A 25,331-nucleotide genomic window follows, 5' to 3' on the forward strand; every position below is an offset into this window, starting at 1 on the left:
TGAATTCTACATAAAGATGTACATTTTGACAAAAAGCAGTCTAAAGTTATTAGTGCAAAGTAGATTTCTTGACTTAAAGGTCATTTGCATTCCCGCTTTAGAAATATATCGAAGGACCTGAATTCTTCAACTATTCCACAATGCAGAGCTCAGCTTTCTGAATCATAGAAAGTGTGATTCAGACCATATTCCATTCTTCAGACACATGCCTTCTTTTACTTGTCACTCAACATACTAGGAAAGCGAGAGTCTCACATCTGAGGCACACGATAAAACCAAGCATCAAAAGCAAGCTGGTAATACTACACACAAAACCTTCCTTGCTGTCTTCCCAAACACCCTGACAGGTAGCCAAGCAAAAGAGATAAACCTGCTTTCTGTGTTATGTCCCCCTCTCCCCCACCACACACATAGAAGACAAGTAAAGACAAAGTTCCAGTTTGAACAACTACAGTAACTCTCTTCCAGCAGGGCTTCTCTGCAGCTTGGAGCTCATTCAGAAATCAGCACCTTGTTAGCTACAGAGGCTGAAGCCACTGCAGCTGCCTGGGCTATGATCTTCACTTTTGCTGCTTCATGAAAATCATGAGACGACATAAAGATGGTACAGCTAAATAAACATGTAAATAAAAGTCAAAGCCTGTCAGGAGCAAGTATATTCAAGGCTTTCACCTCTAATTCCAATAGCTATTCATAACATCATCTTTTAAGCGGCAATCATGTTCCTTAAGATGCACAACTTCTGACACATAGAAACTCATTCCATTTTAGAGCCCATTTCTTGCTACTCAATTCACATCTTTTTCATCCCAAAGGGATACCAGTTTAATATATGCAAAATCTAAAATTATGTGGAAATCCCTCAATTTGCCTCAATTTTAGTATTTGAGCCCTTCCACAGTTTTTTGGGTTTTTTTTTCATTTAGCTGAAACAGCTATCCTTATAGTCACCATCTCAAATTCACACACCATTTAAAACACTTTCCTGCAATAAGCACCCAGAGCAACTCCTGTTCATACAAGGACATTTTTAAACATAGATATTACTATTACAGTTTTAAGTAGCCATCTGGACTCTTCTTTGGAAGTGCTTCACAAATGGAAACCTTCTTAGATTTAGCAAGACTGTTCTCTGGAGACCAGAAGGATCAGTGAATTTTAAGATAGCACATATAGCTGATTTTCTGAATTCATATCTTTATAATCTTCTTGCCAAAGCTTTTACATTCACTCCAAAGATCTTGTTATGTATTCATAATCCAGAAAAACTACTAAAAAAAGTGTTTGAACTCTTACAGGATGGACAGATTGGGACCATTTTTGCACTACTTTAAAATCTACAACCGCTGTCATGCAAAAATAACAAATTTTTGACTGGCCTTTTAGTACAGTAGTCACAAGAGAGAAAACTGTTATGACATCCCCATTGGCAAAATTCCCCTAATGAACCAAAAAATTCTCCAAATAATGGAGTGTCTGCTTTCCTCCAAAATTTGCCCATGATGATAAACAAATATGAAATTGACAAAAAAAGTAGCAATGACCAAGCGCAGTGCTTTTACTTACTGACTACCAACAGCAAGGTGTTAAGACAGACAGTCCTCACAGTAAATATCAAGACTTCTTATTTTATTTACTACCTCATTCTTCAATAAATTGAAATTTAATTCTATCATGTGACATTTCATAAGTAGAAATAATTAATAACTAACATAACTCACAATATTTCAATAACCACAAACAAAAATAGCATTTCCTGATGGAGAAAGTTTTCCAAAGTTTGGTTCCTTTGTAGCATACTGATTCCACCTGTCTACTACATTAATTTCACTTCTCCAGTCTCTCACTCATGCCCAAATCCTTACAAGCAAGAAATAAATCTCACTCACCTGAATTTAATGAGAAACTGAAAAAACCAAAACTTGTCAACAGCAATGTTAACTCGTGCCTCAGAGTGCATTCTTAGGTGGGGGCAACAGGCCTAGACTACAACTTTTTTCTTTCCCAGATGTTGTGCTAGAATAGCCTTCAAAAACACACAGTGATAAAAAAAAATAATAATTTCTGAAACACATATTGCTATGTTCAGATTAGTCAAGGTGCCTTTTACAAACAGTGTTTAGTGAAGAGCAGCGCCTGTAGTGAATTTGTTCATGGAAAGTGACCAAAGCAAACAGGGAAGTGCTGATTTACAGGCTGATCATACAGCAACATCCTGACCTACAGAGCAGCACACTGAACCCACTTCATGCCATGGGGAAGCATGATGATAAAAACACTGTTCTGGCTCATAACAGAAACTATGCAGATGCATCTCAGCACACACAAGTTGCATCAAAATTGCAATGACTCGACCAAGGTAAAACATAAAAGAGAATGTCACAAACAGTAAAAATAGAACTAGGATTACAAAATCACTCCAATTTAGGATATTCAGAAACCCAGCAGCAGTATTTTGAACCATTTGTGGGTGAGGAGGGTTGTAACATGCTACAATGATTTTTAAGAACAGGAAATCTACCAAAAACCCCTTCTATATTAGTAGGAATGGGCAGCTGCAATCTGGAAACACACTGAACTTACAAGAAGGTATATTTTCTCAGCATGAACGTGTCATTTAAGAAACTAGGATGAAGAAGAATTCAGAAATGAAACAAAATACTGCACTAAAGTGAAAAACTGGCAATTGACATGAATGGCAAAGCTCCAACTGACATTCAAAGAGATGGAAATTCACCCCAGGTATCTGTGTATAGATCCTAGAAGAAACAGCTTTCCTTATACAGCCCCATAAATACTGAAAATGCAATGCATCTTTAACTTTTCTATTTAAAAAGACAAGCAGAGCTACAACAAAATCTGCACATGCCTCTTCAGGTTCATTTTAAAATAGATCTACATGCAGTATAGGGGAATGAAATTTAGGTGTGAGGATAAAAGACCTGCACAAGTAGAAGACCTGAAGCGCACCACAGAATCAGACAGAACTGTGATCACCTCCTCTGGTTTTGTATCTACAATGCACTCTATTAACCTTTACTTTTTCTTCTCCCTGTAAAACTCCCCTACATCTCCACTCGTACGTATTAAGAAATATGTTTCTGATATTCCATCAGTGAGAGAAGATGAAGATGAAGAAACAGTTTGTTTCTTCTGAAACACAGAAGTTACATCTACACAGTTTGTCAAGCTATTATTTCTACATTAGCATTTATTGCTGATTGTACATATTTAACATAAGCAAGTACCTAAGGATCATTACTGTCAACATCAACACATTGCTGTTTAATTAAACAAGTTGTAGATCATCCCCCTTTTAGCTGCAGCACACATGAAAAACCAACTGATGCACTTATTCAGGCCGAAATAAACTCTTTCTAGCTAAGTCCCATAAAGAGGTTCCTGCCTTCTGCTGTGTGGTTGGTTTGTTTCATACAAAAAAAAGATGAAAGATCGTAGAATCACCCTTGCTTCTCTTTGTGAAAAAAAAAAAAAAAAAAGAAGTGCAAGGTGAAACAAACCAAGCTGGAAGTCAGAATCCATCTCGCACATGGGCATCGGTGATGACCAGTCACAGCAGTCTCCTCTTCTCTTACAACTACTCAGGACTAATGAATTTTGCCTTGATCTGTTTCTCAACTTTTGTTATGACCCCCATCTCCTGTCGCATCAGTTTTCTTGCAGCCCACTAAACTGGCAGCTGCTCAGTTCCTTCAGGGGAAAGAAGCGACAGCCAATTATAATAATGGGCTGCAATTACTCCTGTGTTGCAGGAACTGAGCTGCTGTTGCTGACTGCTGTCATTTTATCTGCCTTTGAACTTCTTTATGACCCCATGGCAAGGAATAACAGTCCTTGGCTGGAAAAAGCATCATACATACAACATCCTGCAGAGCCTCTCAAATAAGTGCCAGAGAGGCTGATTGTGAACCAGGACGCAGGACACAAAGCCACGTTTATTATACCAATGCAGCCACTCTGCTTCAAATCTTTTTTAACCTCCCTCTCATATCTCTAACACAGGTCTGCATACTGGTCTTAAACCACAGATAAGGATAAATGTTGGCAAATGCAGTGGATAGAGATTCCTCTCTGTCTGCAGAGCATAGAAACCTCTACCGTTTGGAAACATTGGCTGGTATAAGACAAACAATTTTGCGATAACTGAAATAGAGACATATCCACAGACAGCAGCAGGAGGGTTTGTTTACTATTTTTTAATAGCCTAACTCACCTTAAACAAGAACTGGACATAAAAATCTATGTAATGTAATAATTAAATACTGCATACAAGAATCCCCAAAAGGATAAGCAAAGTCAACCATGGAAGTGTTTATCTCCATGAGTAAAACACACTCCTCAGCCATTGTATTATTTGGGTCAGTTTTTTTTTTTTTTCCAAAGTAATTTTATTGAGAATGCCAAGGAGGTACAATAAAAAGGTCTACCAAGAGGAAAAAAAGAACCAAGAAAAACAAGGCAAACGAAATAAAAGTTGTTTGAAATACTCAAAACACTCAAACCATCACTAGGCATGACTCACAACACAAGCAAGATTATTTCTACATTTATTTCCTGAATCATAGCTTTCCATATATTTTCCTGAATATATTTTTCTTTCAACCATTGTCCAGGCCTGTTCAAATAGTTCACTGGATGCCCACAGCCAAGTGTTTTGACAACCTTCCATCCTAAGTGAAGGTAACAAAACTTGATTTTTTTCTGCTCTTCAGTGCATGTAAGATTTTTCACCTGTATCTTTAAAAGCATTAGATATCAATCAATCAATCAATCAATCAATCAATCAATCAATCAATCAATCATTCTGATGGATCTCTGATGGAAGTAGCTTTTGAGTGAAGTTTTCTGGAAATATTTCTGAGATAGTGATTTTTAATGAATGAGATCTAAACATGCCATCCCTAAAAAGGTGCTACTTTGTATGCAAAATATCTAAGAGAGAGAATTTAATTTAATAACCACAACATTGAAGTGCTTCATGTAGTAAGACTTCAGTCTGAGTTGATTAAGTTCAAATTTGTTGGCCTAGCAATTTATTAACTAGGGACAGAAATTACTGCTGAGAAAGCACACTGGGGTATTCCCCACATTCACACCAAGCTGTAAATGAAAAATTCTCTTCCTTTGCTAGAAGGATGGTTCATTTATTTAGAATAAAATTTGTAGATATAAGATAGTGGAGTATCAAAAATAATGTTTCTTACCTAAACAATACCACACTGCACCAAACAACATAAACCAGCATAGACTAAGAAAAATAGAATATTTATGGCCAAAAATAATTAAAATGTCACTTGAGCTACAATGATATTAAGGATCTTAGTATTTTTAGGATCATCTCTATAATTCTTATTTTAAACCACTCACTTTGAAAAACTAACAAAAACTCCAATGACCTAATTATTTCAGTAGTCCAATAGCAACTCTAACTCTCTGCACTGCCATCAAAGCTACTGTTCCCATTTCAAGCCCAAGCTGTGCAGAAAAGAACAGTTTTGGAGCAAGTGTCTATTGCTGAATTAAGCACTTGTACAAAAAGGGGTGGAAGCTGAAAAAAGTATGAAGAGAAAAAAAGGGAGGGGGTACTACAAATTCTGGTTATTTTCAAAAAGTTATAATGGTCCTTACTCTGATGATCTCCAACAGAGATTGAAGTAAAACCACCCAATCTCAAAAATCACCACTGAATAACTACAGAAATCCATGAATGCCAAAACTGTTTTCTTTATAAACACTGTGCATTTCCTGCACGATCGGCTATTGCAAGCTACATGCATTATGATCAATCACTTGTTTTTAAGTGCTTGGAGTTCTAAACATTACAGTGTCAGCTACAAGGCTTATTAATGAATTGCAGACATGCTCTTTGGTCTCCTGCTGGTGCACACTAATCCATTTTATTTAGTTTTGCAACCAAGAAGAAAACTTTAATCATCATAAAGTGACTGCCAATGCTCATCTGATGATACTTGTAATAGATTAGGCAAATCCTAGTCTTCAGCAATATTGCTTTTCCCCTTCAGTCTGGACAAAAGAATTACCCCACCTTGCACAGAAGGATATCCATACAACTTAGTTCTTTATCATATAGGCAATGTACCATAAAAGAAAAACATCCTTCTGTGGCATTACTTGTCTGAGCTCTGCCACAGGAAATATAGACTGAATTCAGAAACCACATCTACTTGAGTGGTGATGGATTTCAAACCTGGCAAATTTGTAAAAGAATTTATATACTAAACAAAAATTTGCAATAGCTTATTACGGTACTTTTAACTAATTATGACATGGAATTCCCATGTGCTATGAAGGAAGTCTGGTGACAACAGATGAGGAGAAGATTGAGACTTGAGACAGCCAGCTTGCCCTCATCAAGGGAAAGTCTTGCCTAAGTAATCTAGTGGCCTTCCATGATGGTATGACTACATCGGTGGACAAGAGGAATGTCACAGATGTCATTTTTCTGAGTTTCTGTAAAGCCTTTGACACAGTCTCTCACAACACCTCTTCTCTAAATTCCAGGGACCCTGATTTGATGAGCGTAGTGTTCAGTGGATAAGGAACTGGTTGGAAAGGCACATTGAGAGGGCACTGGTCAATGGCTCAGACACACACTGGACATCAGTGACAAGTGCTGCCCCTCAGGGATCTGCACTGGGACCAGTGTTACTTAATATCTTCATCAATGACATAGATGAAGGGATCAAATACACCCTCGGCAAATTTGAGGATGACAGCAAGTTGAGTGGTGCAGTTGAAACTTCCAAGAGACAGGATGGTCTCCAGAGGGGTCTGGACAAACTTGAGAAGTGAGCACATGGGATTCGTATGAGATTTAATGAGATCAAGTGTAGGGTGCTAATCTGGGTCAGGACAACTCTCAGTATCAGCACAGGCTGGGGGATGAACAGATCCAGAGCAGGTGAGAAGGATTTGGGGGTCCTGGTGGATGAGAGGCTGGACATGACCCAGCCATGGGCACTCCCAGCCCAGAGAGCCAAAGGTGTCCTGGGCTGCATCCAGAGCCCCGTGGGCAGCAGGGGAGGGAGGGGATTCTGCCCCTCTGCTCTGCTCTGGTGAGAGCCCACCTGCAGTGCTGCAGGCAGCTCTGGGGGCCCAGCACAGGAAGGACATGGACCTGTTAGAGGAGGGCCACCAAGATGATTAGAGAGATGGAGCACCTCTCCTATGAGGAAAGGCTGAGAGAACTGAGTTTGTTTAGCCTGAAGAAGAGAAGGCTCTAGGATGACCCTAGCTGCAGCCTTTCAGTACCTAAAGAAGGATGGAGAAGGACTTTTTATAATAGCATGTAGTGACAGAACAAGGGGGAATGGATCCAAACTGAAAGAGAGTAGGTTTACATTAGATATTAGAAAGAAATTCTTTATTGTGAAAGTGGTGAGGCAGGTTGCCCAGAGAAGCTGTGGATGTCCTATCCCTGAAAGCCTTCAAGGCTGTGTTGGTTGGTTGGGTCTTTGGGCACCCTGGTCTAGAGGGTGTCATCCCTGTCCAGGGCAGGGAGGCTGGAACTAGGTGACCCTTGAGGTTCCTTCCAACCCAAGCGATCCTAGCATATGTTTGTACCTAAGTTTGTGGAACAAATATTTCTATGAAGATATGTTGTCTACACTGCCTCAGAAATTCTCTGGTCTTCACTGCTGTAACAGCCATGTAATTTTATGTAGGTATAAATATTTTAGCTATGCTAATTAGTTTAATAGTTGAAATAAAGTATAGGAAAAAAAGGCTGAGGAAAGAAAGTAACCAGTAAACTAAGCCAAATGTGGCAAATGCAAAGAAACAACAGAGGAATGGGGAAAATTTGTTTTACACTGCCTTCAATTTAGAAGAGAAAAAGCAAACCAAAGCTACTGACTAGTTTTTCAGTACATTTCCTATGAGAGATGACTAATATGATTACAATTAAACAGAAATCAAATAATGTTCTAGCTGCATCTAATTCAACAGTATACCAAACTATTGAAAGGAGACCCAAGTGCTCTTGAAAAACACTTTCTTTTTCAGTTTCATTGTTGCCTCAAACCTTCTTGTTGCACACACATACAAAAAAGAAGACTTTGTTATTTAAGTGCCTATATATACAGATATATGCTGATTATACAACCTTCCAGATTATCTGAATGCAGAAATAAATTTCTCATGTGATTTAAAATAAAAAGATAAATGCAAAGCCAGTCTACAGTTATAAAAGGAAGTTCCCATAACCATGCTCTGGTTCCTCTATTTAGGGCTTTTGATCCAATATTTTACCATGGGATTCAAAGCCAAGCTGGCAGTTCTTAAAAATGAGCAACATATATAGTGATGGACAATGGTCTTGGGAAATTTCAGCACTCTTAGAAGTAAATGGATTTCCCCAACATTGCATTAATTGTGTTATAGCCTTATGGCAAGTAGACCTGAAACCTTCTTCTACTGCGTATGCGTGTCCTCTGCCACTATGTAAAATCTTCAGGATATTCAAACAAATCCAACTTTTCTTCACTGTTAGTTTTTAAGTGAGTAAGGTAGCCAGCTATATATGTATTAGTCATCCATAAAGCTTGATGAAGCATTACTGAAAACTGACAACTTTACTCCAAACCAGATTAATCAGGAAGCTTTTTATCATTATGGAAGCATTAGGCTTTTTACTATGTTTCATGACTGCTTTAGGTGCACTTACATCTCAACAAGATCTTAGCATAGAAACAAATGAGCAGGAAAAAATCTTCAAAGTTTAGCTGCACATAGAAGAACCTAACACTAACTCTTACTCTTTTTTTTTTTCTGATAGAAGTCCTGTTTATGCCCTTCTCTGTGTCCTTTAATATTTTCCACAACCTAGAACATCACACAAAACAATTTTTGAATGTAAAATGCAGATCTTCCCTATAATGGTGGTCATTGACACATTTTTCTTCTCTGATTGAGCCACTTTAGCAGCATATTATTTAAAATCTATTTTTTAACCCTTTTTAAAGTAGGGGTGCAATTAGTTTAAAACTGAAGAAGTAATTGTCATAAAAACAACAAACCTTTTCCCCACTCAACACAATTTATTATAATCATTAATTTTGCATTATAACAAGCAAGAACAAAAGATTTAAAGCTTTCTTACACCATTCAAGTTATTTCCTGTTCAGTTGTTTCTTATGTCATGCACAGTAATTGATCATTGCTATGTTTTTGAGCGTGGAAAATCTGAAAGAATTCTTTGCAAGGAACTGCTAGAAAATTAGGGATGTGACCTTAATCTATCATCCCAACTACAGGTTGATGCAAACAATTATATTTAAAAGAGGCTGGATCATTCAATTCCACTACAAGTCACCAATGTATCAGTGTATTTTGACTTAAAACACTTCATATTAGTGTTTCTCCCTCCAATGCACTTGGTATATTTTTGGGTTGTTCCATTTTTGCTTTTTAACATTTGCTACAGATTTGTGTTGTTATGAAGGGAGAGAAAAGCTGGAATGAATCAAAAAACAAAGAGCAAATGTTCGTTTGCTTTTCTGTTACCTCCACCTATTTAAGGCATTCCAGGACAAGCTCAGTTGTATGTTTGTAACCATGTTTGATCATGGTCTGCACTAGCAATCAAGTACATCACAGTTTCTTTAGAGTTTCCCAGTTATTACAAACAACACTTTTTCATCATAAAATCTCAAAAAGCACACATATTCTTGGGGCAAGGAAGATGAGGATGTGGGATAAGAATGGGGAACAGAAGAAATACAATTACAAGGATTGCGCTTCTTCTTGTCTCATTCTCAATAATTCCTCCTTCCACTGCCACACCCCATACACACCAGGCACTTCTCTCTCCTTCTCTATCAGCCATCTAAACAGTCTTGTTCCTCCTCCTGCTTCCTTTTCTTGCCTTTACTCCCCTATCTTTTTCCCTAGCATCTTTTTCAGAACTGAGTTGCTTTTCTCAGGTTCCTCATTAGATCTCAAACTTGTAAGTATTTTCCTTGCTGCTCAACTTGTAGTCAACTCCTCCCCCCAATTTTCTCTTATATTGCTGTTTCCATCACCTTGTACTCATTATATTCACAAATATAATCATGAACACACCAAAGAATCTACATACATTAAAAAGAATTTCTCATGATGCTTTAGCATGACAACCAATCATTATTACTCATCTTCAGGACTTCATTTAAGTGTTCTTCTTTGGTAATCTTCCATTGCTAAACATTTTTGACTGTTCTTAAGAGATACTTTTTTTTTTAAAGGATTTCTCTCACATTCATCATGTTCTTGATTATTAATCAGGAAATCATTTTCTCCAGGTAAAACCAGAACATTTCCTAATAAACAATCCTCTTTGCAGAGTATAATTTTAAATTCCCATTGTTGTATACCAAAAGACTTCCAAGTCAGCCCCTGAACCCCAACCATAATGTCTCTGGCAATGTATGTGTGTATTTCAATATGTATTTCATAGTATCACAGAATGGTTCAGATAAGAGGGGACCTTTAAAGATTATCTAACGCAACCCCCCTGAAACATGTGTCCAACGGGGGCATCTTTCACTAGATCAGGTTGCTCAAAAATGCTCCCTTTTAAGCCTGTATTTCTTAACAGAGATAAGGACATATCTCTGCTCTTATGCAGAGATTCATGCACACATCCCTTCTGCTTCCTTCCAGTGATATTCACATCACTTCCTCTCTTTCAAGATGCCAATCTCAAGCATCAGCTTTGGCTGGTCCTTTCAGCTGTCTTTGTATAAGTTCTCTACATTATCCCTCCCTGACATTTCCTGCCTATTTACTATTCTTTCTCGTAATACATCCTTTGGTATTGTCCAGTTTTGCTTTAAATGCACCATTAGCATTACAGAAGAAATTAAAATTACTAGGCACCCTTACTAGTTCATTCAACATGAATAAACATTTCCATCTGCCACAGAGTAAATCATTTAAATCTTTCACAAAACAAAACACCCTCTGAAATTAATGGGAACATTAAGCCAAAAAGAAACAAGTGGTTTTTAATAAGTAATATATATTATTGCTCATACATCACAGAGAGAATACTCATTACCATTGTAGCTTTAACATGGAGTCAGGCATGGAGAAAACATGTCACAAATTATTACAGCACAGAGCCATACCAGTCCCCCATATTAATATTTGGCAAAGTTTCCTAAAATATTCCAGCTAAATACATCTAACCACCCAAAGCAGTAACAAGATTATCCTGATTTCTCTTTTCAAAGCCAAATTCTAGCACAAACACTATGACACTTAGGCTCTCCCTGATGTTAGATACCAGTAAATCTTAAATATAGCCTTACAAAGGGGATATATTCAAGCAGACCAGACAAGCATTTGTCAGACCCTTCTGATGGTAACCAAGGCTGGCACTGCCACTGCAGACTGACATTTCAAGCCAATGTTTGAACTGCCATGAACGATAAGATTACGTTATTTTATTTAAGCACGAATGAAACAGAAATGGAATTTCAGCAAGCTGCAGGTTGAACAAATTGATCCAGTACGATTTACTTTTCACTTCTGCTCAAGAGAGGAAGTTTAAGAAATTTACACTACATGAGTCAAAGAAATTGATGGTTTCGTACAGCACTATATCACTGCCACAAGTTCAAGCTAAACCAATCACTTTTTAACTAGAAAGAGGCCTGAGACATGATGTTCTGATCTCAATCTGAACTTCACAAAGTTCATGGCAGTAAAGTTACAATTTGGCATTTGGCTTAGGATCTTCTCCACTTTTAACACTGAAGAATTTTTTTTTAAAGTAACAGCAGACTCTCCTCTATCAAGTTTATTAGAAATCAATGAATAAGCTCGATCCAATCTCATTTCAACATTGTAAGAAGTCTAAATAGGTGTCTTTTAGCACTGCAGTTATAATAAACCCCTCTAAGGCTCTCCAGGAGCCTAGTATGGATGTGAATTCCAATATGAGCAGGATTTGAGGACATCCCTGGACAGATTTGCCTAATAATTACTAGCTCAACTGCAGACTTGAGGCAGGGAAGGATTTTTAGATCAACAGCGCTCTCTAATGGATCAGTGCTGTATTGTGATGGTTTTCTTCAGTACTGCAGTAAAAATCATTCTGTTTTCCAACTTGAAATTAAAACACGAGAGGTGGCCAAAGAATTGCAGACTTTGAAAGCCTGAAGACAGAAGGTATTTCTTCTGATTCACAAACATCCAGAAATTGCATGAAGAAAGGATACTGTTCAAATGCAGAATCTGCAAAAAATGTTTTACGACCATTTGAATTTTCTGGGGGTTAGATAAGTAGGCTTTGGGAAGAAGATGGTTTTGCACCATTGTTTACAATATTCATACACACAGGAGGAGTTAACAGGCTGGCAGCACTTCTAACCATTCTGTTTCAGGGCTTGATTTTGGTTTGCCTTCTGCTGCACTGCAGTCAGTGATCTTTGCAGAGCATCCATGTAGTAGAAGGGAATAAATATCTAGCAAAAGGGCTGTATAAGGATGTGCTTTCATGATCAGATAAAGCAATTCTGAAATGCATGATGTTGAAAGGGCAGAGCAGATACAACCTGCCACACAACAGCACAAGCAATAGAACCAACGCACATATGTACACACAAAAAAAAAATTTTAAAACTCTGTAGAAACAGAAAGTGATAGGAGAGGGGAGCAGTCTTAGGGTATCTGAATCACACAATCTGCACTCTGAAAATGCAGAAAAGAGCAATCAAGAACCCTTCAAAAATAAATGCCTCTGTTTTGTATCAACATACAGTCAGAAAACTGACTCAGCACAGTGGGCAGAGCTGGGAGTGCCCCATGTCAACAGAGGAAGTTTAAAGCACCACTGGAGGCAAGAAAGATGCTCCCAACAGTTATATTCAAAAAGAGTAAGAACAAAGTGAAAAAGCAAAAGTTGATGCCTGGTACTGCAACATTTAAGAGGGACATAACTAATTTCAAATGACCTATCACTCTGGAGGAGAAATTCCTCCACAAGTCAGGATATCTTTACTCCTCAATCAAAAAAGCTCAAAACATTCACAAGGACCACTCAAAAATATTCAGGGGTATAAGACTGAAAAAGCATTAAGTCCTGAAAGGAAAAGTAGCTCATTAACAATGAACTGTGAACTTAAATAGGTCACCTATTCATTACAATAATCAGGCCTAAAGATTTCAGTATATATGAAGAGTACTGTGTTCAGCTATGAAGACCAATTTCTCTCCCTGATGATCATTCAGCAGAACCTATGCTGCAGGTTTAAATTCAAATGACACACAGCAAATACACTTTTGGTATCGTATTACATATCTAAATAATTTATGGAGGTTTTTTATAGTTACAGAACAGCAGAAATCCATAAACTGTACCACATTTGTGGTGGGTTGACCCTGGATGGAAGATGCCCACCAAAGTTGCTCTATCACTCCCCCTCTCCCTCAACTGGACAGGGGAGAGAAAATACAATGCAAGTATTGAGGGACGAGGTAAGGACAGGGTAGGATCACTCACCAATTACTGTCACGGGCAAAGCAGACTCAACTTGGAGAAATCAGTTTAACCTTTATTTTATATTACCCATCCAACCAGAGTAGGACAATGAGAAATAAAATGAAATCTTAATATACCTTTCCCCCACCCCTCCCTTCTTAATGGTCTTAACTTTGGTCCTGATTTTCACTACCTCCTCCCCACTCAGCACCTTAGGGGGATGGGGAATGGGGGATTGTAGTCAGTTCATCACACTTTTTCTCTGCTGGTCCTCCCTCCTCAGGTTTGCCATGCAAACCCAATTACAACATTCTTGATTTGTTGGCTGTTGACTGACCTCAAAGAATGTACCTAACAACTAAAACTTCCTTGAAGTACAGTAAGTAGAAAGAAAAACAGGTCTTTCTCAGTCTCTAATTTCCTTCCATAGTCTGGGAAAGAATGCTAAGATTTTATATCAAATATTACGTGGACCCTCAAGCACACCTAAATAATTTCACACAGAGGACAACAGGAGAGGAAGTGAGATCAACTCCAAGAGAGACATTTGAGACAGGGATTTGCCTGTAGACAACTTTGAAAGAACAAGGCATGAATGTAAAAACACCTCCCCCAGTGCCATCCCAGGTTCCAGGTACTTGAAGGTAATCAATTGCCTCACAAAGAAATAGCACCTGCCATTTAATGTTAATAGATTTTTCTTCCACTAGTTCAATTATTCATTGAACCCAACTATCCCCATTTATTCCCTGCCTATGGCACCCTAGAGAATTCCACTTCATATTATCATATAGTCATGCCCAAAACAAAACTAAAAGCCGTAGATTTTGGAAGTTGAAAAGATAGGCCTACTTCACATTTTTTAATACTGTATTTGTTTAAAATATTACAGTGCACAACAGAATCTGCCCAGTCTCTATTCTTGGAAACAAAAAGAACATAATTTCTGAACATTTCCCTGAAGTATCAGTTAAATACCACTATGTATTTCTGTACAGCACATTTTTCAGGGCAGTGTATTATAAAACACTGAAACCACTGCACAAAATAAGCCTTCTGATTAAGTTGAGTGCTTATGGTCCACATTTTAAGAGTGAATTAATCCCAGCCCTGACACTAACATGTTTTGACACTCAGAGCTTTTCACTTCACCTCACTATATATTCACTTTTTTTCTATTGTACAACAGACATAATGATTCTTTGCCTGCTTTGTGAAGCCTTCTGAGAATTTCAGCAATAAAGCACTACATATAAAGAGATATGCATTTATATTGAAATGCACCTATTCACAAAGAGCCATCAATTTCCAACTCACTAGTTAAACCATTTTTATAAGCTTTCATTCACAAAAAAGCACATGAAAAATTTACCTGCTCATTTTTGCAGATCCATACAGTACTCCCCTGAAGTAGAATAAAGATTTTGGTTTTGTATCCTTTCAGCTCAAGATATCCACTTTTCTCAGGGGTGACAGAAGTTCGAGACTGAGAGTTATTATCAGACAGCAATTTCAAGGCATTGAGCATTGTATTAACCCAGTCATTTCTTTCTTCTAAACAAGAAAAAAAAGTCAATCAAAGACAGTTAAGCAGCAGTTTCATTCTTCTCTGCACATTGGTTTTCCCAGCTTTGTTGCTATGTTGGTTGATGGTACAGCTATGCCAAATAAGAGAGAACATCCACACTGATGAGGAGGTGTAAATAAAAATAATGAGAATCTTTATCAGCAGAGGTTTTAGAAGGACAGACATCTAATTAACTCCCAACAATCAAAACACCAATCCAAACAAACTGATGATTGAGATTCTTCAAATCATGACTGCTAGTTCTGAGACACTTTATTCCAGACAGCTTAAAGACTGAGGCAGCAGACAGGTGGCACGTTCACCTTCTGGAAGCCAGATCAATGGGAAAGAATTACAGCAGTTATGTGAGCAGAAACCAGAGAGCCCAAATATGATCTGTTACTGAGGAGGGGCAAATCATCACCAGTGCTATTCCGTGCTTGGCCATGCTTTAAAGAAAAAATACTTGGTAATTTACGATCTATTCCATTAAGGTGTGGAAATACTTGGTAATTTACGATCTATTCCATTAAGGTGTGGTGTTTAAGCTTGACATTGTCAAGGGTACGGAGTAATTAAGAAAATCTGTGTTTGAGCATCTTTACATGCATTATTAATGTAACATCTTACAAATACATGAACACAAGGATGTGAAGTAATAAAGTTTCTCTCAGTCTCATTCACTATGTTCAGACATTTGACTGGACTAAGATCAATATACTTTAACGCTGAGTTGTCCGAATGAATTAGGTTTGCCTTATGCAATTGGAATATCATTAATATTTCAACTGTTTGCTCTGAAAGAGCCAGATCACAAAATATATTTGGGGCAGGGGGGAGGTTGAGGGGGGAAGGGAGGGATTGGAACTTCTATTCACAGTATGCATGAAGCTGGCAAAATTAACTTGGAAGACTGCAGGGAGCACCATTGAAATAATAATGTACTTACTTCATAAATGGTATGTGTGCAACATACAGCAACAAATACACTAATTTAGGTATTATAAAATACTTCATAGAAAAGAAAGATAGCAGCCTGACAGATTAGCACAGGGAATGTGATCCAAGTGTTCCTGTGAAAAATTTTGCTTTAAAATACATATATGCTGTCTGAAAATATTACTGGAGTATTTCAAAAGCACTTTAGTATAGCTGAGGGCATCAAATTACTCTAGAAGTGTCTTTTTTCAATGGTATTTCACTCTGGTGAAACAAAATCTCACTGCATCTGAGCAAGTTATGCTCTAATTCACCGCTATCCCTTGTTTGGTTATTTATTTTGCCCCCAAAAGCCCCTAAACTTTCCAAACCATTACATATAGTGCTTTTTCCTCTAGATATTTAAATCCATCCAAAAGTAATGCATATCTGATATTTCAAAACACATGTAAAAGTCTCCATGTCAAAATCTTTGAAAGAAGTTGAGTACCCTTTGAATAGTGCCAGAACAATTCCTAAACACAAATCCACAGAAGTAATAGCATCAGGTAACAGTTTTTGTTTTTGCACATAGAAATTGAGCAGGGTTATTTACATACTTTACTGGGAATACATAATCCAGTTCTGGGCCACATTCCTTATACAATAGGCATTTCTAACCTTAAGTGAACAGCTTTACAGACAGCTTACTATGTCCAAAGATGGTTATGTACTATATGAAAATGGAATTTCATGTATAACAAGTGGTGGCTCTGAATATATTTTACAAGTCAGCCTAAGCTTTTAACATTTTTATAGTATCCAAGGCAAAGGTCTACAAAAAAAATTGCAGCCCCCCAAAATGTATTGCACCAAGATGGTTATATTATAATTTATGAAAAAAAATTAAAATAAATATAGAAAAAAATGCAATAATAAAGAAATACATATTTTTAAACTCAGCTAAGAGCACAAAAATGACTGGAATTATTTGAGCCAAACCTGATAAGAAGGATTTGTTCATTGATGCTGCACTCCTGTTACAGCCTGCAGCAAATGTTTACTACCAACTATAACCCATAAAAATGGGATTTGATAATGGAAATGCTGAGAGACCCCAGAGCTATAATGGCTCTGGCATGTACTGCTGTAAATACATATTGCGCAATTCCTTTTTTCCTAGGTATTCATTTTTATTTGATTGTTTCCATAAATAAATCATACCTGCACAGATATTGATTCCACATATTACAGCTGTAGGTTGATAAAACATTCAATTAGAAGGCATACTAACTTCCTTGCTACAATTTACATTTGTAATCTCTATCAATACCTAGCTGAAAATACTGTATAGGACAGAAAACTTTGGATTTCCTTCGATCACAGCATCATATCCCAGGCATCATTCATTGCCTCTTTGTCCATTTTTTTATCAAGTGGTGACTCAGAGATGTCTGAAAGCACACAGGCTGTAAGAGCTGCTAGTGAGACTTGAGAAATGTTCAGACAAATTAATCTTTGGGAAGGATAGGGGAAGGAGACAGAAGAGTCAGGAAAATCATCTTCTCATTTTGATATTTTAAAAAGCCATTGCCCAGCTATTTCCACTGTTCTTACAAAGTTTAGAGTTATCTCCAGTTTCACTTTATGAGCTTAAGCCAACTGGATTCCAGAAATATTTCTCATAATAACACAAGCTATACTTCACAAATAGAATTTGTCAACAGTGATTACACGGCTTTTTGGCAGTTTCTAGAAACACACATCATCTACTTACCTTCCTTATCCACACGGAAAACAAAAGTCCTATGGGATGTGACAACTTCAAACTTATTCTCTCCGTGAGCTCTTACTGTTGCTATTGCAGAGAGCAGTATTATTCCTTTTGAGAACACTTCCTGTAACAAAAAGGCAGTCAAAATATTTAATTCTCATAGAATTTTAAATTCCTCTGATGTAACATTACTTCTCATGATGTTTAGGGAGTTCACCACACTTAATGTAACTGAATAAGTGAACCCCTTCACTACTTACCTATCACCTACTTCATCGTTCTGGATCTATGCACATCTACTACCTTCTAAAATAGAATAAAATCCCATTATGAGATAGATTGTGAATATCTAATATTCAGCTTCATAAATTATCTCATGGCATTAATATTACAAAACATCACACTTTAATTTACAATTTTATGCCAAAGTAAATTACATTTACTATCTCAAAGAATAATAATTTGAAAATATATAATTATTATACTTGTGTGATAGTTTAATATTTTTCCCATGTCAGATTCCTTCTCCAGGCAGAGAATTCCAAACAGTTTTGCTGTTCTCCCCCACACCATGTCACTTCAGTGGGTAGCCAATAAGAAAAGTAAATTCACTGATTTTATCCCTAAGTTTCAACATAAACAAGGGCATCACACTGGAAAAATACACTGTCCTGTCAGTGCTAACAAGAATGCTGTAGCTTGGATCAGGTACGTGCTTTTCTGCTCTATGTGTGTGCTGGTTTTGGCTGGCATACAGATAATTCCCTTCACAGTAGCTAGTATGGGGCTATGTTTTATGGCAGAAAGAGGGTTCACAGCACAGGGATGTTCCAGCTATTGCTTTGCAGTGCTGAGACAGAATCAAAGCCTTTTCTGCTCCTCGTCCCACCCCACCCCTGAGGAGGCTGGAGGTGCACAAGAAGATGGGAGGTGATACAGCCTGGACAGCTGACCCCAGCAGACCTGAGGGATATCCATTCCACATGGGAGCATGGTCAGTATGTAAAGCTGGGGGATGTTCACAGTGATGGAGAGTGTCTTCTCAAGTAACCATTAAGCAGAATAAGAGTCTTGCTCTCCTGGGGATGGCCAAACACCTGCCTGCCCATGAGAAGTGGTGGATGAACTCCTTGGTTTGCTTGTGCTCAGCTTTTGCTTTACCTTCTAAAGCGTCTCTAGCTCAACTCACAAGTTCTCATGTTTATTCTTCTGATTATCTCCCCATCCTAGATGTGAGAGGAGCGAGTGGATGTGGGGTGTGGTTGCTGGCTGAGGTTAAACCACAATAATTTGGGGTCAGCACAAATTTCTCCAATATTTTCAGATTTCCAACTAGGTATTAGGACAACTGAATGGAACACAATTGCAAGATAGGAAAAAGGAACTGCTGCAAGTACTTCCTTCAAGTAGCTCATCTTTTAAACTAACTAACCTAAGGGTTTGGGGTTGACAGGAAGGAAAGCTGAAGCAGAAGTGCATTTCAGAAATACATCTGCATTATTTCTGGATTCCAGAGTTAATGCTGCTCTTGTCTCCACTACACTTTCACCAATTAATTTTCTGACCAAGACAACTCAGATATACTGATAAAATTCATGATTCAGATGCAGTAATAGTCCAAGTCAGCTCCCCACAAAGAAATTGTTCTGTAATAACTTCCCTCACAAAGTATTATAACAGACTTCATACAAGCACTCAAGGAACATTGTGAATGTGGAGCAGAAAGGATACACTGGATCATTTTTTTGTTTACTGAGTTTAATATACTAATGTTGTTTCACTTTGAGGTACCAATATATGTCAGCAGAGGTACTTTAGCTGATAAATAAACAGAAATATTGAAACATAGCAGAAGCAAGCATGTTACTATAGTTACACACAAGGAATAGTCAGAATGACCATAGACAGAATTGCATAGCTGTTTTCATTAGGGCTATATTTGTTAAAAGAATGATTTTAACATATTTTTAATGAGGTTGGATATTAAGTTAACTACTGATCCCTCCATGGTAAAAAATAAAAACATTTTTGTTTCTCTAGGTGTTCAGTTACAAATATCTTATGGTGTTTGCAGGCATCTACTGGCTGTGTTCGGTACTACTGCGAGAGAATAACAGACTGCTGCAAGTTACAAGTATTTTATTTCATTTGCTAAAAAAAAAAAAAAGTCAATTTCCTTTTAAGCTGAGCATAGTTTTGCTTTGCTATTTAAACAATCATCCATCATCCTTTTTAAAGCTTTGTTCTCCAAGGCATACATATTTTCAAATATAGTTTAAACCATAATAATTTATCAATCTTTCTTGTGCAGCAGCTTTTCTTTCATGTGCAAAAAAATGCCTGTTAAAAAGCTCTTGTAGATCAAGATACAATAACTCTCTTTGAAATACTCCAGACTAGAAATTAGGTGAATTATTTAAGTATATAAAAAACAAACCAAAACAAACACAGCCAAGAACTTCACAGCTATTTATTCTGTTACTGAGTGGTGTAAACTAGTTTTAGAGCTGCTAAGAATTCTCTGACAAAAAATTTTCCAGCACGAAAAGCAAAATATTTGGGTTTTTTTATATCAGCTGTTTGGCAGAAACTTTAATTTTCAAATAAAGCCCCACATCACTCCCTGGCAGTTATGATTCAAAGATGAGCTAATGGATCCTGGAAAATACCATTTTGGACTACTTTTTTTTGTTTTACTCCTACAACAGATTAAGTATGACCTACTTCAAGAATGACAGTGATTCATCAGTTTTGCAGTGAATTTTGCTCTTTGTAATGTTCACTTGTACTGTGACACAACAAAATATTGAAGTTCTCCACTTGAAGAGTGAAATCTTTTTCCTAAATGACTAATATATTTGCCAGGGATGCATAGCTGTTTTAAATAAAAACTTTCAACATAACCAGAAGTTTTTGCCTTACTATAAAGTGCATGGTAAAACACCAGATTTCTGCCAAAAGTAGGAAGAAATTTGAAGCTTGTGCATATAGGGTAGCTGAAAAAAACCCTCAAATTCTACCCTCCCCTTCTCAGTTAACCATACTGTCTTGAGATTAAGCTACATGGGATGTTGCTGTGATTGCATCAGCTTTCTCAGGACCAGGAACACAGAAGAAATGAGAGCAACATAGATTCAACCCAAAACTTTCCCTAGGTTTAAAGTTTGTTAGAAGTTGAATCATTTTTTCCTGTATGCAGATACAAAGTAAAGAAGAGACCTCTATCAAGTAGAAGTTGATACACAACTAAAACAATGTCAGAAAAATATGTATAAAATTGGTGTTTAAGTCATTCAAAGAAGTATTCATACGGGCATTTTCAGGAATAATATTTTCTGTCTTCCCCCTGTAGTGCCTGGTTATTTCACTCTTCATTAGCCATGTAGTACACTTCCCCTTCTCAAGAACCTCACTCCTCTCTAGCTCCTAATTTGAATGACAAATAGAGCTATTTAATATTGGTAGTGTTTCTGGGTAAAATAAACAGTTCCATTCCACTGAGTCTAACCTTCTCTGCTCAAAATAAGAAGAAAAAAATCAAGTATGGATTGGTTTCCTTCTGAGAACTACTTTTAATTGATACATGAAATCGCAAGTATAATTTCTTTATAACATTCTTGTCTGTGTAGGAACTTCCTAAGACAAATGCAGACTAGAACAGACAGAACTTGCCATTAAGTTCTAAAATTAAAACAACAACTTCTCCATTTAAATATATAAATGACCAGCTATTTAGTAGAAAAGGGGACATGCAAGGCCTTGCAAGGAGCTGCACACAGGTCTTGATGGGTCTGCAAATAGTTGTTTATCATGTCAAGGTAACAACACACAAGCAACAGCAGGAAAATGCTGATATCCATCTTGCATGAAATACGAACACCCTAGGTGTGGAGATACTGATCCAGCAGAGACCACTGCAACAAAATCTCATTTTTTTGAGTGACACCACTGCTCATTCAGCACAATCCCATTGGGCACTAAGAAATACTGGTACCCAACTATGTTTTCCTCCTACCTGCAAACTATTTTGAGTTTCACCAAATCCTCAGTTCCCAGAATTTTGCTTCAGGCCTTGCAGTTCTCAGATATAACATTTCTTCAGGCATATGATTCACCAAGTTAGAAAGTCAGACACACAGATTTGGAGAAACTATACACAGAGACCAAGCAGCATCTCCTTCAATACCGAGAGTGAGGCTTGGACTCAGATTCCAGCAAAAGTGAGACAAAGAGGCTTCAATGCAAGTGCTTGTCAAGCTGCTGATAGCCTAACCTACCACACAGACCTTTTAAATAGAGGATGCAGAGTTGGTAGCTTCCTATGCATCATGTGACACACTAAACATTCATTTCTGCAGAAGGGAATATTTCTGGAATCTCTTATGACAAACTGATATGTAACAAGTGCTATTCTAGCACAACTGACCTCCAAGTAACACCTTCAGTGACTTTCAAAAGGAAGAAAAAAAATAAAAATAAATTCCCAGCGCAGATAAAAGACTAAGTTCTTTATTAGCATTTCTTTCCCTAATTATGATACAGATAGTGTTAAGGAAATCCCATTTCTCTATCTTTTCAAGTCTTTCTTAATGATCAACCCTGCTTTTCTGCTCCTCTGAAGTAGTGGGATCAATACTGTGAAGGGGTACTATTTTTTGTCACTGTAATGCAAACATTATTCTCTTTATTTTATTGTTCCCTTCATCTACAAAATCATGTCTTCTACTGTAAGTGAAGCAAAGTAGGCAAGTAAAAACAATTGTTTCAAATTTGCAATCAGTGAGAAAAAAGACCAACGTAAATATTTTTTGAGCTTTTTCTTAGTTCCCCAGCCCCTCAGAAAATAAACAGTCTCATCCTTCTTCAGTTCTTACATCCTCACTGCATCATAAGGCATCTATAGATCTCTTACCCCCAATCAGCATACTGTTTCAGAACTTTTACCTGAAACTGTGTTTTCTTTCTAATGTAATATGCATCTTCAACAGGAAATGGTTTCCAGCATTTAAAATAACACACGTGCATGTGGATGGGAACCTCAACTTCCTTTAACAGGCATATTGTAAAATCATCTATCACTTTTAAGTCTAAGAACGTCTTCACTACTTCCAAGAGGAAAAATTAATTAGTAAATCACAGAGCAAAAGAGAAATAATTTTGTAGTGCTCTGAAGGGTAATCACATGGAATTCCAAGAGAATTACAAGGCATATACTCTTTGCTGAAAACTATGATTTACAAATGCATTTTTGTATCACACATAAATGAACTACTTTAATCTACTACTTTAAAAACTACTTTAAAAGCAGTTCACAAGTCTGCAAATGTTTCAGCAAGATTCAATCCTCAGTACAGAAACAAAACCAGCCATATACACTGTAGAACTGTTTTTGAACATTCCCATTCAAACCTAACCTAGTTCTATAACATGCAATTATGCCTAGAAGGCAAAGAGGAAAAAACCATTTTTAATCAAAGAGTCAACAAGAGTATAGGTTTGGATTGGTTTTTCTTAAATGGTCTTCCATGCTACTTTTAATTGTGCTCTCACAATCTCCAGCATGCTAGGGTTCCATGACAAGACACTCTGCAAACACCATCAAAATAACATCTCTCTCAAAAGTGTTTACCATGATGCTGTTCTGTTCCAAAAACAGCAGCAGTGTCAGTCTCTCACTAAAGCAAAAACAAATCTGATATCTACCTGGAAAGGTGAGTAATACAAGCCTTTCTAGGAAACAAAAGGATGAACAACACATGAAGACAGGGACACCTTAAAATACTTAATTACATCTCACCCTAGTATTTTAGAATTGAAAATTCACCTAGGATGGATATTCATTTCTAATTATTCAGATTCTAATTATAGTACTTTGTGTCTTACACAGATGCATTTTGTTCCAAACATGACCAAAACTTGTCTCTTACCTTTTCATTGTTGTAATAAGAAATGCTCTCTCCATCAAATTTAACCCAGCGCTTCTGAAACACACGTTTGCTGTGAATCAAAAATTAACACAATTAATATACAGCTAACACTGGTTTTAAGAATGTCTCAATCACAAATTATAGAGAGGTTACATTTCTGTTCAAATGAATATTCTGAACATAGAGCATAACTTTAGTTGCCACAAGCTCTAGTAAGATACTTTCCAAAAATGAAAGCTGAGAACCTCAAATGACCATCTCACTGTTGTGCTTATGACAAGGACATCTCTGTTTACAAGCTATGGTACCTCCAGTCATTCCATGTCAACACATCTCCCCAGGACTCTGTTTTCTGGCCAATGAATAGATAGCAGACCATCCTATCTCCCAACAAGTACAACATGAAATTTAATTTTTACTGTGTGTTATCAAATGGACACCATTAATGGGAAACTTCCAGTGTGCCATTAACTCACACTTTATAAAGACCTTCTAAAAATATATTTTTACATGAACCTGAAGTAGTCCATTACACTCACTAAAAATGTTGACAGCTTGTTAGTTATCACCTAAAAATGTCTCCATTCTAAAATCTATTAAACAAGTTAATTAAGCAAGAACAAGACCCCACTAATGTATTTTCCCAACATTATTTCCTTTCCTTTTAAATGAGTACTCTGCTTTAGGATTAGTAGACTGTGATAGCTTATCAAAACTTTAATCAAATAGCAGCTCTGGCTTAATTAACTTGCATTATATGACTACAATAAATCATCATTTTTCATAACCTGGAAAGGCCAATGTACCATCTATTTTGCATTAAAATGTCAATAAACTTCAAGATTATACAGGGACGAGTGAACCTAAGTACCACATACAATGTGAGCAAACTGGAAAGCTGTACAATTTATTGTGAATTAACTAAAAAAAGAGAGCCTGTACTTTAATTGCATGATTTCTAGCAATTTAAGAAAACAGCATATATTCTTTTCCCCAAGGAGCCACAAAATGCTGGGTGTAAATTGGAGCTTTATAAAAAGAATGGGAGGCGTATAACAGAAGGAAATATTGTGTTGATGGGCAGTGAAATAAAATACGACAGTGCTTCAATAGTTTGGAAAAAACTATTTGGTTGGGTTTTTTTTAAATTCTTCAGATGTTTGAGAGATGGTATTGTAAATAAAAGAAACAAAAATGTATCATTCACTGAACCACCCCTGAGACAAAGTCCTTGAAATGTAGCTGTGGACTGTCACTGAATCAAGGCTAATGACCATGCAACTCTTCTACTCGGTACTAACCACTACTAATTTTGTGGTCAATTCATTATCTTTTCCAAATAATATATTCTCACATGGCACTTTCCTGAAGTTTTCATAACTTGTTCTCAACTCTATCCCTTCAAATAGAGCAAGACAAGCCAGCTGGAATCAAGAATTATACTTTTCATCACTCTGCTAGCTAACTGCCAAAAGTGTTGAAAAAAAAATCCTGAAAGTAAAATAAAACAAAAGCTACAGCTAACTGCAGCCCTCCAAGAGTTCATATCCCAGTAATTCTGGAAAAAAAAAAAAAGTGGAAAACTCTGTGGATAATTGTTCTTTGATTATTTAATAAAGGTGAACAATGGCAATCCAT

At 37.0% G+C, this 25,331-nt stretch overlaps 1 protein-coding gene across 1 annotated transcript in view; it reads right to left on the bottom strand.

The window, feature by feature from the left end:
- Window positions 1-25,331, bottom strand: part of ARAP2 (ArfGAP with RhoGAP domain, ankyrin repeat and PH domain 2) — a gene marked incomplete at both ends in the record, with an annotated part of 105,739 nt that overhangs the window by 65,221 nt on the left and 15,187 nt on the right. The window contains 3 exon segments of the mRNA XM_084204247.1: window positions 14,880-15,061; window positions 17,770-17,890; window positions 23,694-23,763. Coding sequence (XP_084060373.1) covers window positions 14,880-15,061; window positions 17,770-17,890; window positions 23,694-23,763 — 373 coding nt within the window.

This window comes from Fringilla coelebs (assembly GCF_963513975.1).
Source record: "Fringilla coelebs genome assembly, chromosome: 4".
In the NCBI taxonomy this organism is placed as follows: Eukaryota; Metazoa; Chordata; class Aves; order Passeriformes; family Fringillidae; genus Fringilla; species Fringilla coelebs.